The sequence below is a fragment of the Neofelis nebulosa genome, chromosome 13 (genome assembly GCF_028018385.1).
Source record: "Neofelis nebulosa isolate mNeoNeb1 chromosome 13, mNeoNeb1.pri, whole genome shotgun sequence".
Taxonomy (NCBI): Eukaryota; Metazoa; Chordata; class Mammalia; order Carnivora; family Felidae; genus Neofelis; species Neofelis nebulosa.
Genome location: NC_080794.1, coordinates 78,218,226 through 78,234,464, shown reverse-complemented (window position 1 = coordinate 78,234,464; position 16,239 = coordinate 78,218,226). Strand labels below are relative to the sequence as shown.

General features: G+C 44.0%; 1 protein-coding gene across 5 annotated transcripts in view; it reads right to left on the bottom strand.

Annotated features, from left to right (window-relative positions):
• The window catches only part of ENO4 (enolase 4), a 29,536-nt gene that overhangs the window by 6,573 nt on the left and 6,724 nt on the right, over positions 1-16,239 (bottom strand). Inside the window, exons 2-10 of one of the 5 annotated variants that reach the window (XM_058697892.1) lie at positions 15,638-15,766; positions 14,460-14,650; positions 12,423-12,556; positions 10,110-10,288; positions 9,889-10,020; positions 8,245-8,298; positions 6,975-7,031; positions 4,696-4,860; positions 1,524-1,649 (exon numbers count right to left, since the gene is read on the bottom strand). In XM_058697892.1, coding sequence (XP_058553875.1) covers positions 1,524-1,649; positions 4,696-4,860; positions 6,975-7,031; positions 8,245-8,298; positions 9,889-10,020; positions 10,110-10,288; positions 12,423-12,556; positions 14,460-14,650; positions 15,638-15,766 — 1,167 coding nt within the window. Of the gene's footprint in view, positions 1-1,523; positions 1,650-4,695; positions 4,864-6,974; positions 7,032-8,244; positions 8,299-9,888; positions 10,021-10,109; positions 10,289-12,422; positions 12,557-14,459; positions 14,651-15,637; positions 15,767-16,239 lie in introns of all 5 variants that reach the window. The other 4 variants (XM_058697891.1, XM_058697894.1, XM_058697893.1 and 1 more) reach the window with 4 other exon arrangements.

Here is a 16,239-nt window from a genome sequence, read left to right as displayed (position 1 = left end):
GTAAATATTTAAGAATTGATAGTTATACTGCATTAAGCATAGTCACAAAACAACAGGAATCTTATGGCACATATTCAAAGTTATCGACCTTTCTGAGAGCCACAGAACAGTTTTCTGTTGTACCAGCAGTGGCTGAATGATGCCTGAATCACAGCCACACAAATTAACAAGCTTCACGGAACAAAACTTCAAGTGATTAATTAAATTTGAGCTTATAGATCTAGCAAACAAAATGTTTAGCACGTGAAATGCTCCACAATGAAGTCCTTCAAACGCAAGCTACTCCTACCCCCCATCTTATCCATGACACCAGTAATGACTGCTTGGCCAGATCTCACTGTTCTATCTGGTGAACGGACAACTGAAGGAAATGCCCCTGCAAGAGCCCTAGGTTCTCATTGTCAACACCCTTATTTTTTATTGGTGAGACCATCACATGAAATGAAGTGCTTATTATTTTTTAACGGATGATATACAAAATCCTCTAAGCCGCGGTACCAGATTCCAGCCTGTCCCACGAGAACACACGACACAGGGGCAGTTTGTCGCATTAAAACCGGCTGAGGCCAGAGCCCCGGGACAAGCTGTGGAAGTCGGGGCCCCGCCAGTGCCGGGATGAGGCACAGGCGGTGACAGGAGTGATGGCTGACAGAGGCACTGGGCCACCAAGTGAGAGGCAGCAGCCATCCTCACTCCCCAAATTTAAATCCTGCATTATCTCAGAGAGGGTATCTGTTCAGCATATCTAATGGTTCTTCAGTTCGTACCACGAAGTCTTGGAGTTTTGGAGCGTTAGGGAGAGCGAAGGCCTTCTGTGCTACATGGACCACCCTTGTCAGGTGCAATTGCTGGCACAGATCCCCAAACCCCACTATCTGAAACCTTACGAAAAATACGGCTTCGTGGGGCGCCTGGGTGGCTCAGTCGGTTGAGCATCCGACTCGATTTCGGCTCAGGTCATGATCTCACGGTTCGTGAGATCGAGCCCCGTGTCAAGCTCTATGCTGACAGCGTGGAGCCTGCTTGGGATTCTGTCTCTCCCTCTCTCTCTGGCCCTCTGCCGCTCACACTGGCTCGCTCGCTCGCTCGCTCGGGCTCGCTCTCTCTCTCAAATATTTAAAAAGAAAAAAAAAAGTACAGCTTTGTGACTTTCGTGCATTGTGTGGCGACTGGATCTCGGTTACGAGCGTTTGACCTAGCCCGCGTCCTGTTGCCGGGAGCACTTCACAAGGGCGTGTGATGAACTTGCTGAAGCAGCGGCTAGCACAGCGGCTCGCCCGGCCTGGCTTAGGTTGCTCGTAAATACACGGTACCCTGAAGTGCTCGGGGCTAGCTTGTTTCCTGCCGCAGAGAGGAACACTCCTATGTAACTGTGTTTCTGCTATGCGTTTGCTCGGTGCCTGCCTTTCCTCCTATATGCTGAAACAACTCAGCCCCAGCCCAGACTGCAGTATTTCGAATGACCAATCCAAAAGAATGAGTTTGCTCTGGGTGGGTATAACATTCGAGGCGGATCCCATTACCTCCTTCCTGAAAGGATCGATCAAGGCGATAATTGAAGGGAACCGGCTGATCAGATCCCCGTACAGGTCCACCATCTCGGCTGCGTTTTTGTACGTTCCCGTCATCACTTCGTACTTCCCTCTGCTCTGAGAAGTGTTCGGACAATAACAAAGCACGGGATAAATGGTGAATTCCTCCAGTGTGAAAGGTGGGATTCCCATTCGCATTTACTCATCGCACATAAAAGGTTGTGAACGTTCTTTTCAGGCTGTACGCCCATTAGAAACCTATGCACCTTAAATGTCTGTTAAATATTAGCCTGGGGGAGTCGAGTCACTGTTCCCCTTCGTGCCCTGCGGGGGTCTAACCACTGACTTCAGATGAAGCCTGGCGCGCAAAAGACCAAGTACACAGAAGGAGAGGAATCATTTCTTGCTTAGGTTTGTGACGTGGTGCTCGCTGCCTGGCTGCTTGCACAGATGGGTGAGGACATAAATTTGTAAAACGGGACAGCACTGCACAGGGGCCCCACTCGCCAGAACCCGCCGTCTTTCCACTCACAGTAAACGACTAGCTTGTTTCCTCTACTGTGGATATCCTAACATTTGAAAGCAGAGAGATTCTGAGATACTAACAGCCACTATGAAATGTCAAGTGACCCGTGCGAAGGCATCTCCTTTTCAGGTAGCAGCAAGTTCCGGCAGGAACCCTACGGTCTTGAAAGTAGAGTTCCAGTTCAACCCCACCTATTTGAAGTCCGGAAAGCCCCTGAGTCATCGAGGAAACAAGGCTTAAGGATCTAGTGTAATCTCTCTGCAAAACATCGCACTGACTTCCACGTCTGTGTCGAGGGACGGCACCTGGGGCGTATCTAGGTACTGGGGAGGAGGCAGAATGGACCAGAATGACATTTTGGTTTGCTAACGTCCTCTTGTTACTGCTGCTAATGGCAGGGATTCCACTGGAATTAGAAGTCCCTAACTGCAAGGATTTTATTCTTTTTTTCAGATTAAAAAGCAGCAAGAACTTTTAGTTCTTTACTGCAAAGCGTTAAAAAAATCCTATCTTGTCAGTAAAGAAAAGTTAAGGACTTTTTAAAAAGTTTATTTTCATTTATTTTGAAAGAGAGAGTACAAGAGCATGCATGCACACGCATGTGAGTTGGGGAGGGGCAGGGAGAGAGGGAGAGAGAGAAAATCCCAAGCAGGCTCCACACTGTCAGCACAGAGCCCAACAAGGGGCTTGAACCCATGAACCATGAGACAAAACCAAGAGTCGGACACTCAACTGACTGGGCCACCCAGAAGCCCCAGAAAAGCTAATGACTTTGAACTAACATTGTAAGAATTATCTGCTATCAAGCTAATACATTTTACTGAATATAAGCAAAAAATCCCCATTCTAGCTAGCACTAGTCAGTATATTCATAGTTCTTGGTATACATTGCTGATGAAAACATGCAATTATTTTTTGTAATAGTATGTCTAGGAACCAATCATTATGTGGAGAATAGGAAATTATATTAAACATTCCTTCATGCACTTAGCATCTTTAGAAAACTAAAAAGGACTTAGAAGTCAGCTGAAACTTAGGGTTCTCATACACTGTTCAAATTTTCCTTTGAAGTTTCAAGAATTGCAAGTTCAAGCAGAATTCTCTCTGGTCATTTCCCCTGAATTTGACATTAATTACCAAATCACCACACGTGTATGTGAACATGCTGGGCGTTTTGTAAAACACAGACTCAGCATTTGTGTATTTGAAGAACAGAAGTATGTGTACGTGTATCAGACTGGCAACTTTTAACAGCATTCCTAACATGTTAGTTTCCCAAGTTTTAATATTAACTGCAGGCGTGTTAACCCCGAGAAAGCGAGGACTGCAGCTTTTTAAAAGTGAACCTGTGGGGCGCCTGGGTGGCGCAGTCGGTTAAGTGTCCGACTTCAGCCAGGTCACGATCTCGCGGTCCGTGAGTTCGAGCCCCGCGTCAGGCTCTGGGCTGATGGCTCGGAGCCTGGAGCCTGTTTCCGCTTCTGTGCCTCCCTCTCTCTCTGCCCCTCCCCTGTTCATGCTCTGTCTCTCTCTGTCCCAAAAATAAATAAAAAAAAACGTTGAAAAAAAAAAAAAGTGAACCTGTTTTCTGTTCTTTTTAAAATAACTGCCTGCATGTGGTGTGGTCTCTGGGTGAAACTTCGTCACTAAAGCTCTGTCCTAACCCAGGCTGTGGGTAACACTGTGATGGGCTTAATTGGATAAAAATACATTCTCCATAAATGTCAACAACTTGCAAATATTTTTATATTTAAAAAGTGAGTCACAGGGGCACCTGGGTGGCTCAGTCACTTAAGTGTCCAACTCTTGGTTTTGGCTCAGGTTCATGATCTCATGATTCATGAGTTCAAGCCCCATATCGGGCTCTGCACTGACAGTGTGGAGTCGGCTTGGGATTCTCTCTCTCTCCTTCTCTCTCGTCCCCCCTTCCACTCTTGCTCTCTTTCAAAATAAAGTGAGTCACAGCAGAAATTCTGAGAACCACTTGTCCAGAAGGGCTTACCAAGTCACAGTTAAACAATGGGTTCACTTTTCATGCTTGACAAATTCAGCACTTACCAATGAAATGAGTGAACTCAGCAGGACATACCAGCTTGTTAAATTATTTTTCAACAGCTCTCATAATTGCAATGTAAGCAACCATGTTAGTAATTTTTGTTACAGGATTTCTATATGTAATTATTTTGCCATTTTCTGTTAATTTTTAAAGATCGTAGGGGCGCCTAGGTGGCTCGGTCAGTTTTGGCTCAGGTCATGATCTCATGGTTCATGAGTTCAAGCCCCGCATCAGGCTCTGTGCTGACAGCTCAGAGCCTGGAGCCTGCTTCTCATTCTGTGTGTGTGTGTGTGTGTGTGTGTGTGTGTCTCTGCCCCTCCCCCGCTCACTCTCTGTCTCTTTCTCTGTCTCTCTCTCAAAAATAAATAAACATTAAAAAATGTTTTTAATCATATGGTTATGGTATTCTCTGGTCATTAGCTAACTTGGCTTTCTCAGGTGGGCATTTATGTTTGTCCCCTCACACGATATTAATAAAAACAACAGAATCTGTTTGGAAAATGTTCAGAAACACTCGTTTTGAGTTCTAATTTAAAAATACTGGGACCCAACAAAAAGTTAAGTGTTCTGGAGCAGAAACTTACATAATCTATCAGCTCGTGTGCAGCACAGTTGATGGCTAGATGCAGATTGGTCCCCAGGTCCAGCCCCAGGTTTGCACAGATGCCTTCGATGAGGAGCAGCGGCTGCTCTATGGTGTCGTAATTAATGGTTAAACAGCCAAGATGGGACATCTTGCCGGTGATGGGCTGCTGTAACCAAACCAAATGATGCGTGTAAATTGAGCGCAGTAAGATTCTTGGAGCTTCCTGGTTATAAACTAGGCATTGTTTATAACCAGGTACAGCCCCCTAGATATATCTCTATCTCCACTAACGGCACATCCAGGTTCCTCTCATCTCTGCATGACCTTCCAGCGTACGACTGCCCAAAGTATCTGGAATAATTTCCTTAGTCCAAGGTTTCAAGTTGGACCCAGAATACACTTGTCTCTTTGGTCTGCCTGTGTAATCTCTTATATCAGCTCTTTCACTGTACGTGGGCCGACCTGAGCTGCAACCACCAAGGTAGTGAATTTCCACCTGGTCTCTGTAAACGTCTGTCCAGCCTGTCCCTAACTCTGTCCTTCTCCATCTACTTCCAAACGCGCTCTTTCCTGTGTTCTGTCTTCCTTTGGAAGAATATAAGTATTAAAGCTGGAACCCTCCTTCAGGAAACGTTTTATGAGAAAAAGGAGTGAAGAACTCTGCTAAAATGCGTTGCTGAGGATGGAAGAATGTTTGGGACCTGAAGCAGCCCAGGGAAAGCCATGAGTTTCTATTGCAAGGTCAGCCCTGATATGCCTCATCATAAATTGCCACTATCCAATTATAACATAGTTGAAGCAGAATCAGTGATTCTGAAGGGTGTGTGTGTGTGTGTGTGTGTGTGTGTGTGTGCGTGCATGTGCGTGCCAAACTCAAGAGCAAACCCAAGTGTGTGCACGAACCTAGGTGTAACTATCCCATTTCTCTGATGATAACACTAGTCAATTATAAGAACCATCCAACATTTTTAATGTCAGCGAGAGGAGCCTTTTATTTGGCAAAGGAATAGTTGGGGAAATTTCTGTATATCAACTGAGGAGTTTTGTTGGAGTCTTCTAAACTACAAAAGTATGACTTATTTAGAGTTTATCACTTATTAAATGCCAGCTACCATTCTAAATGCTTTACATAAATACATTTACTCCTTACGTTAACCTATGAAGCAAGTGCTATTATTATCCCATTTTATAGAGAGCTAAGTAACTTGGAACAGATTTTAATCCGGGAAGTTTAGCTCCAGAGTTCATGCCTCCACGGGTATGGCCGCCTCTCTAGAATCGAGCAATTCAGCTTTTTCTAACAGAAATAGAAAGTAGCAAAGCTGATCACAGGAGGACCGATCTTGGTCTGAGCTTCTCGGAACACAGAGGACAACCTGCTGGCATGAGGGAAACAGCATCGATACCGGGTGGCTTGTTCATCATCGCCTAAGCGCTCTTACAAGGTCCAACTTTAGAGTGTTGTGTTCATCCCGACAGATGCAACTGTCAAGTACTTTACTTTCTGGTGTATCTTTCCATACATTTCTCTTCTCTCTCCCAATTTTGAAGAGGGATTTAATTTTCCATCTTTACTAGTCCGGGTGAGCAACTAGGACCATTTGCATTATCTCCGGGGTTCTTATTGCTTATTCTAACTATATGGTCGAAAGGTTAGGCATGGAGCAGATGTGTCTGTCAGAGCACCCACAATCACCAGAGTCACTGACTGATCAAGGTCGGATGGTTTCCCGAGGCTCTTGCAGCCATCCTGGCCAATCTTGACAAGAACTGTTTGTTTGACGCCGTCGACAAAATCTGAGCTCCCGTCATGGTTCTGGATATGGTGCTTTGGTGACTTTGCGGGACGCGATGAAAGAGATGGCTCTCTTTTTGTGCCTTTTGTTTCTCTCTCACTTGATAGGGGTAAGATGAAGATCGAAGACCTTGCCCATGTGCTTTTTGGCTACTTAGCAGAAATTCCCCTTCCCCAGCATTTCACCTATCAGGTTCCAAATACAATCCTGTTACTTATAAATAAATGATTCTCCACGCCCTCCGAGATGTCGGCTGGACAGACAACTGCTGGCCCACAGCCTGTGGCCAGAGAGGGAGGATGGAAAGATCTCCCAGCCCTGGGCTCTGCCGGTTTCTCGCTCTTGGAGGAGGAGCACTGTGTTGTTTCGATTTGTGTCAGCCCTGGTCTTGGAGCTCAGTGACTGGGAGAGGAACACGGGCAGAGAGGATATAAACGAATTGTGTCATACTGAAGTGTGGTAAGGAAATACATAAACTTACTTGACTTCTTTTGTTTCCATTATGCCCTTTTTTTGTCTCTGTTTTTGGAGGAGGCGGCTGTGGGACAGAAGATGAAGATAAGTCACTTGCAATTATTAGGTCTTGTGGCCCGTCCACTGTTCTGGGCCCTGTTGCACTGTGAATCACACGTGTGTGCGCTCACACACACACACACACACACACACACACACAGAGGGACCTTACCAGCCCCTCCCTATTTTGATAATCTCCAAACCGTTTTTTTTGAATTCAAGTGCATGTTCCCTTTTGTTCTTTACATTGTACCTCCAATCATTATAGATGGGGTATGTGGATAACATATCTGTGTATTTCTACTCAGGTAAATAAGTTATTATTCTCTCATATGAAGTCCCCTCCTTGCCCTTAAGGAGAAACACCACTGTGGGATTTGCTTTTAGATTGGTTTGAATGTTGTTAAGGTACAAACCCTTTGTCCTGCAGGGTGGGCTTGACTTTTGGAAACAGCCAAAGGTCATTAAATCTGATGAATCTGGTATGTGTAATGTCATCTGAGATTAAAAGATACTTTCCAAAGATAATTGGTGATTTTCAATACCCACAATGTAGGGTGTTGACAGTGTTCTAGATCCAGGATTCAGCCTTTAAAGGATGCTTTTTAATACCCAGCATTCACAGGCTCTGTAAATTGGGGTATGTTTGTCAAGAATCAGTATGGTTCACACCCAAGTATATGCAAATACAGATATCCTACTTCTTTTCTTCACGATGGAGTCAGCTGAACTTTCTATCCCCTGGTAAAAATACCACACTCAGGAAGCAAAGTGATGTGCGTGGCAGGGACATACACTGGTGAACAAGACAAAAACAGGCACGACCAGTGGCTCATATATATGGTTGCCTGTCATCGTCTGGCTTCTGTGGCTTCCCTCTCAAGGGCTGCCTGGCCAAAGGCTCCTGTTTGCCCAACACCAGGATCCCAAGCAGACACAAGAGTCTGTGCCTTAACCATTACACTAAACTGCCTCGCACATCCCAGGGGCCAAATCCTTTCTTTGCAAATCCTAAGGGGTGATCTTAGCATAAAGCCAGCTGATGAGATTGTTGAAGGCCATTAGAAACTGGATCCGCAGCCAGTGAGGGAATGTAGAAGTTTGCCTCCTATGGGAAACCCAAGGCAAATTAATACATTTCACACATCAATCACAACAATACTGAGTTAATGAACTGTAATGAACTATAATTTGTATATATTGTCATCAATTCCATACCATAGATCCTCTTTACATACCATTTCAATTGTTTTGTTAATATGTTTCTGAATTTCCAGAAGCATCTCCACACCCTGTAAGTAGAATAATCATGATCTTCCACAACTGCAGTCTAGAAATTTTAAATAGAAAAACTTACACCACATGCTGGCTCTTTCTAACTGAATATTTGTAGGGTCTCTGACAATGTATCCTGGTTAGTAGATTGGATATGGTCTATCAAATCAGAAGATTAAAGGTGAATCTTTGGCCCTCAATTTTTATTTGGTTGAAAATGAGCGAGACTCTTCTCACAATCCTTTCTCCATTGTTCAGAATTGACAGGTTCAGTTGGTTGGATCAAATGGACCTCATTCTTTTTTTTTTTTTTTAATTTTTTTTCAACGTTTATTTATTTTTGAGACTGAGAGAGACAGAGCATGAACAGGGGAGGGGCAGAGACAGAGGGAGACACAGAATCTGAAACAGGCTGCAGGCTCTGAGCGGTCAGCACAGAGGCCGACGCGGGGCTCGAACTCACGGGCCGTGAGATCATGACCTGAGCCGAAGTCCCAAAGTCGGACTCTTAACCGACCAAGCCACCCAGGCGCCCCGGACCTCATTCTCTTTCAGTCTCTTGACCAAACTTTTTGCAGTACATGTCACAGGTCACCCAGGGATTCTGCATGATAGTGTTTGAATTAGTGTAAAGCCACTGTCACTTAAAAAGTCAACACAGTCTAATGACTGTGGGATCTGCATACGAAGACAAATATAGAATGGCATGCCAACTGCTCTGGTGCCCAATAGCACAACAGATACTAACTGCAGGGAAGATTCGGGTGCCAGCATCTGAACATAATCTGATGGATGGTGAGCCAGCAATGGATTCCTAGTGTTCCACAATCAATACATTGGGAGATAATGGTTATTCTCATAAAAAAGAATTCTTTATCATGAAGAAATTATCTTCAGATTTTTTTTAATGATTTTCACTAGCTTGGATAAAAAAATATCACTCAATGTATTACCAGAGGGGATGAAACATCCTGCATGTTTTTTCTGAAAACATCTGCTATAGAACATGAACATTTGTTCCTCCCAGTGACTAACTGGTAGGCTATTTCATGAAGATTTAAAGAGGCGTACTGGCTCATTCAGACCATGGCAGAACAAGACAGATGCTAGCACACGACTAAGTAGAAAGATGCAACTTAGGATTCGTTCATTCTGTAAACATGCACCAAACCTCTCTTTTGTGCCCAGCAGTCTGCTCGGCCCCGGAGCTCTTACAGAACAGAATTGGCTGCGAGGAAAATGCCAGCTTCCTCTCGCTGCTGCCACAACGCATCGGCCAGTAAATAAAGATGCCTCAACTCCCCCAAATAACAACCTTCCAGCACTATCAAGGCCTGCCAAGTTACTCACCTGGGGCTTCTTGGGGAGTCACTGGCACATGTCAGTGCTGAAAGGAACCAGAAATTGAAGGTGGCCTAAATGTGCCACCCCCCCCTTTTTTTTGACGTCTTGCTTTCTTCCCAAGTCCCTGATTTCCTATTTTTTTTCTCATTTTATAATTAATTCTCTCTCCTTCAGTGTCATAAACCTTAGGGACCCTCACTAAAGACTCATCGATGGTGGAGTATATTTTTTGAGAAAAAGCAGTATGATATACTATAAGGTACTTGTTTAGCTGTTAATCCAGGATGGGGTATACAAATCACTTCTTTCATTAAATTCAACTTCCCGGGCGATGACTTCCCACAGCTGACCAGAGATACCATTGGCAAAGGTATAGTTAGCTTTGTCGGCTGCTCCTGAAATAGGGAAGAACAAGGAGAAACAAGAAACATGGTTCATTGCTATGGAGATACTCGTGGGTCCTTGGCACATAATAGATACCAACCTGAGGGTGCTTCAGTAATGCAATATTTAAGTAGAGGGGGTTATTGTCCAGCATGGCACTGGTTTTGGCCACAGCTAGTGACACTGCCCCAATGGCCATGCTGCCACTGAGGACAGGTTCAACAGGTTCAACAGGTTCTGGAGGCAAGATAGGCTTCTCTGTAAGAGTATCTGTCCTCCCTAGAAGGAAAAAGAGTGATAAGAGATTCCTTTGTAGGAAGTTTGACTATGATAAAACTATCTATTTTTACTGCTTTACTTATAGATGTGAAGGCCCAGTATAAAGAAAGGGGGAAAACCGAGGCTAGACAGAAAATGCTCTCCACCTCAACCCCCAAGAAGTTTTTGTGTGATGTTCAAGTAATCCTTAGCCCTGGATTTTGCCACTCTTAAGAAATGTTAAGGGGCACCTGGGTGGTGCAGTCGGTTAAGCGTCCGACTTCAGCCAGGTCACGATCTCACAGTTCGTGAGTTCGAGCCCCGCGTCGGGCTCTGGGCTGATGGCTCGGAGCCTGGAGCCTGTTTCCGATTCTGTGTCTCCCTCTCTCTCTGCCCCTCCCCCGTTCATGCTCTGTCTCTCTCTGTCCCAAAAATAAATAAAAAACGTTGAAAAAAAAAAAAAAAGAAATGTTAGGACATTCAATATTAACTCCTTCAACAATTTTATGGGGTAGATACTGTTAGCCCACATTCACATATAAGTAAACAAGGGCTTAGGTTAAAAGATTGGCCCAATATCTAATAGAACGTGAATAAAGAGGATCTGGACAGTCTTTGGATTCCAAGTCCTTTGTTTTCTACACCTGCCATAGCTCCTTGGTACCCAGCTTTTTGTATGAATGTCTCTCCATGCACATGTATCTAACTGGTTACCTTTCTGGCCAATCCCAAACAGACACCTCATTATTTAGAAGTGGCATCCAAACCCAGCCACTGACCCTCACCCTCACCCATCTTTTACTCTCATTTGTTCCCAGTGAGCCAGCCTGATCAGGTGCTACGCCGTCCGTTGTAAATCGCTAAGGCCCTTTCTGCCCTTCCCCCAGCTGCTGGTCTGGCTCGGGTAGGTAAGATAAGTGGAAAAAGCTATGTAAGCGCAGAGTACATAGTAAATCTTTAGCAAATTCCTGTCCCCTCCTACTTCTCTTACGTTCCACGTTCTGTCAGTCAACAGCAACCGCCAAATAAACACCCAATGCTGATCTCTACCTATAATTCAGCAGTGGCTATCTCCCTGTCCCAAGAGATTGGTTTCATAGGATTCTTTTGCCTTGGGCGACTCTCCTTCCCTCTCTGGGCCTCAGAATCTGAATCTAGGAAATAAGAAACCATGTCTCCATGTTCTCTTTGATCCCCTCCTGGTTCTGGTGCTTTCTTCTTCAAGGAAACCCACATTTATTGGGTGTTTGTGCGTTTGGCTCATGCTAGGCGCTGGTGGTGCTCAGTTGAATGAGACATGATTCATGTCCTCAAGGAGCATGTTGGAAAGACATAAAACTCGGGGCGCCTGGGTGGCGCAGTCGGTTAAGCGTCCGACTTCAGCCAGGTCATGATCTCGCGGTCCGTGAGTTCGAGCCCCGCGTCAGGCTCTGGGCTGATGGCTCGGAGCCTGGAGCCTGTTTCCGATTCTGTGTCTCCCTCTCTCTCTGCCCCTCCCCCGTTCATGCTCTGTCTCTCTCTGTCCCAAAAATAAATAAAAATAAAAAATGTTGAAAAAAAAATTTAAAAAAAAAAAGGAAAGACATAAAACTCTGTTTACAATACCAGCAGCACTGGAGGGGCTGAAGTTCACAATATGTTGGAAAGCACGGAACAAAGGGCCATGATAACTTTGATTATTTGCCTTAAAATAGCAAAGTTTACCCCCCTCCCCCAATTTTTCTTTATATGTTATTAACAGGACCGAGAAAATGTTGGTTATCCGTATCAAAGGATATTGCTAATCTTTAAAATATGGAGTGGCTTTTTTGATGAGCTAATGGATATTTTGCAGGGCAGTTGAAGGTCCCCCATACCACTTTTCTCTTCCCCATCCGGCATCGCCACCCTCCGGTACGCTTCCTTTGGTAAGTGCTCACCTCTGGGGAAGAAGTATTTTTTCCTTACAAAGAAAACAGAGGGTGGGGTGGGGTAAAACCGCCTAAGATCCTCGACATCATAGCTTCAAGCAAGGAAGTCACATGCAGGATGGATGGTACCTGGTGGGGAGCCCGGCCTAGGTCTGCAGCAGACTCTGATCGGAAAGGCAGTCCAAACATCAGCCTTTCTTCCTCACATAGTGGTTATGGAAGGTTCTGTAACAGGAGTCACCGACCTTGCCTTTGTCCTTTTTTTCTTGCTGGGGGTGGAGGAGGTGGAGGTGAAGGGATGGATATTGTTTGGTCTTCCAGGCCCTTTTCCAGCTGTCTTCTCTCCTTCTCTTCTTGTACTTTACTTTCAAAGAATGTCCTTAATGGCAAGAAAACATGGCTTTACAATGAAGACCACTCATAATTTGGGCCGTGTTTTGGTGCTGACCTGACCTCCATTCAATGTGTGTCAATAATTAGCTCTGCTTTTTAGTCACTTAAAAGCAGATCACAGCTTCACTTTGCAAGGCCCCCAAACGATGGTGTTGTAACAAAACTGTGTGGAGGAGCTGAGATTACTTTTGGAAGGAAATACATAAATGTTTGGAAATAAATGTTTGCAGGTTGTATGTGTTCGTTTTAAAAATTATTTGAGGGGTGCCTGGGTGGCTCAGTCGGTTGAGAGTCCAGCTTCGGCTCGGGTCATGATCTCACTGTTGGTGAGTTCGAGCCCCGCATTGGGCTCTGTGCTGACAGCTCGGAGCCTGGAGCCTGCTTCAGATTCTGCGTCTGCCTCTCTCTCTGCCCCTCCCCCACTCGCACTCTATCTCTCTCTCTCAAAAAGTAAATAAACATTAAAAAAATTATACGAGCCCAGTCGTTTGTATATTTAAGGTAAAAATTGAAGATCTAATTTGATTAAGGTCTACTGGATTTTCTTTTTGAGTAAATGACCATCAAAAGAAAATTGAGTCAAGAATAGACAGTGAAATATATAGCATAATGGGCAGGACTTCATTTTCTTTTTTTGGTGGGGAGGAGAACTTAAGGTGAACAGTTCAAAAAAAAAAAAAAAACTTGGGGAAGGCCCCTTTAGGTTCACCTCTATAAAACTTCAGCTTCCCCAGAATAAGAGGAGGCTCAAAGCTTCCATAGGAAAAGAAAAAAGCCAACAAAGAGCAAAGACATGGGAATTAGAATTACATTCCACTTATTAATGATCCAGGTGTTGGTGGGACAGAGCCTTCAAAGTGCTGAGAGAAATTGCTTTTAAATGAGATCTATACTCAGGTAAACTGTCAGCCATCAGGGCAAAGTGCTGGCATTTCCGCACACGTACGAACTCCAAAACTTTCCATCCCACAAGTCGAGAAAGAAGAAGATACAGGATTGAGAAAGTAGGGGGAAAATAAAGGGATGTCCTATGGCATCTCTGTTAGCAGATAGAGAGGAACCAGTCCAGATGGGAGGTTTGGGGGAGAAAAATTCCAGGAGAAAAGAAATGGAATAGAATAGAAGGCATGAGAAAAACTACACTGGGAAAGAAAATGAGGAATATGATCTCAGCAGATGAGGGAAAAAAAAACAAACAGAAAACCAAAAAACCATTAAAAAAATTTTTTTTACAAAGGTTATGATCCAACTCTGAAGCAAACTAAAACGTGATATTATGTAGAAGTAAGCAAGCGGTGAAGTATAGAGAGAGACAGAATCCGGTTGACCTTTGTTGGGCCAAGAGGCTTGTGGCACCGGACCTCCCCAAAAGGAAGAGTGACGCTAACCCTTCCTCAGTTGGGTGTTGGACAATACTTACACAGCCCCAGCAGACCCTTCCTTGGTTTTCGCATGTTAGAGTCCACCTATGGACAAGCATGGAGGACTTGTCTGTGGCTGAGGGGCAGACTATAAGCATCACCCACTGTGACTACGTGAAAGGGTAGGAGACACTCAAAGATGGCGTATGAGATAGGGGGACGGACAGGACATCATCTGGATTCTTCGTGCTTTTCCTGAGAAACGTTCTACTGAAACTTATCCTGAATCCTTTGCATGGAAAGAGACTGAAAGGCCTTACATGGCCTCCCACAGGAAAACTTTAAAAACAAGGTTTTCAGAAGAAAAATGGTATTTTATGCTGCATTTCGCTCCTTTAGCATATGCCTTTTAATCAACTTGCTGACTGTACCCTCTAGATACAACAGACCCATATTATTGGCGGGTGAAAGAAAAAGAAAAGAGATACATTTGTACTGGATGCTTCCGTTTGCAAGTGGAAGATTTACCTGAGCACCTGGTCCACCTCGGCCTGGTTGGAGGGGGCTATGCCCCGAAGCTCCTCCGTGATGGTTTTGTTGACCCACTGCACAGCAGTGCTGACGGCCTCAGACCTTTCCACTTCCTCCGCCTCAGCCTGCTCGGGTAAAGCGTTCTCATGGACTTCAAAGTGCGTTGAGATCACCACTGAACATATGTTCTGAAAATAATATAAGTGTGTTCTACGTTTTCCCTACCTTTTGCAGAAAGGAAGAAATTGAACGTATCCAGCTTTTAATGTGCATGATACTTTATCACCAGTTTCAAAGGGAAAACGAGAATATATAATTTTCTTTGAGATATTTTTGTAACTGTTGAAACAGTGTGGAACCCAACTCCAAGGAGCATTTAAAATTATTACCTGGTTAATGTACACTTATAAAAACCTTACATTGAACTTCATTTTTATCACTACCTGTCCAGGAAATAACTAAAAGGATACAGATTTTAATCATAATTATTTTCCTCCCAGAGACTGTAGTAAAATTATTTTTTTTTTCAACGATTTTTATTTATTTTTGGGACAGAGAGAGACAGAGCATGAACGGGGGAGGGGCAGAGAGAGAGGGAGACACAGAATCGGAAACAGGCTCCAGGCTCTGAGCCATCAGCCCAGAGCCCGACGCGGGGCTCGAACTCACGGACCGCGAGATCGTGACCTGGCTGAAGTCGGACGCTTAACCGACTGCGCCACCCAGGCGCCCCTATCTCTAACAAATATGTAGCAATTCAAATGAATTATTAAAATTACTAAAATGAATTTGTCTTTATGTAGTTCGGCCTACATATCTATGAATCTATGTAAATCCATATAAAAACATTATGCATAAACATCCCTGTAGATTTACAAAACTTATCACCTTAATAATGTCAGAATTTTAAAACTATTTTTGCCCTACATCTCCATCTTGGATCATCTTCAGGCTAGCAGGTCATGTCTGTACCAATATGACACTTAAACATAATAAAGGCATCATGTTTGACTGCATGGTTCATGCTTTATGTACATAACTACCTACAAATTGTGTGTGTATATTTCACAAACGCTGAACTTCAAAACATTAATTTTCTACAATTTAGACAATAAATGCTAATAAATGCAGTGGCGTCAGGACACAGTGAAGAATACATTTAAGCTGCTTCGTACCTTGGGGAAGTTTTGAATGGTGCAGAATATTTCCACTTGTAGGGTTGGAAGCCCCAGTCCATCCAATACGTTTCTCCCCACTACTTTGCATATGGTGGGAGGCTTTGCGAGTTTAGAGAAACAGTTTGCCTTCGACACACACACAAAAAAACAAAGATGACAACACCATAACTAATTTGTCTTTAAAAGGTCATTCGCATTTACTCTAGTTTCTACTAAACTTCTCCGTCAGTGTCCTCCTCCCGTGGGGATCAGGCTAGCAGCTCTGTGGGAACTGCCCCGGCCTCATGAGCTGAAATCTGGATTAGCCTGATGCCCAGTCTTTGGTACATGGAGTGATTTGTTCTCTTTTAAAAATATTTACTTATCTATCTATCTATCTATCTATCTATCTATCTATCTATCTATCTATCTATTTTTAAATTTACATCCAAAGTTGATATGTAGTATAATAATGATTTCAGGAATAGAATTTAGTGATTTATCACTTACATACAACACCCAGTGATGATACCAACAAGTGTCTTCCTTAATGCCCCTTGCCCATTTAGCCCATCCCCCACCCACAACCCCTGCAGCAACCCTCAGTGTGTTCTCTGTAT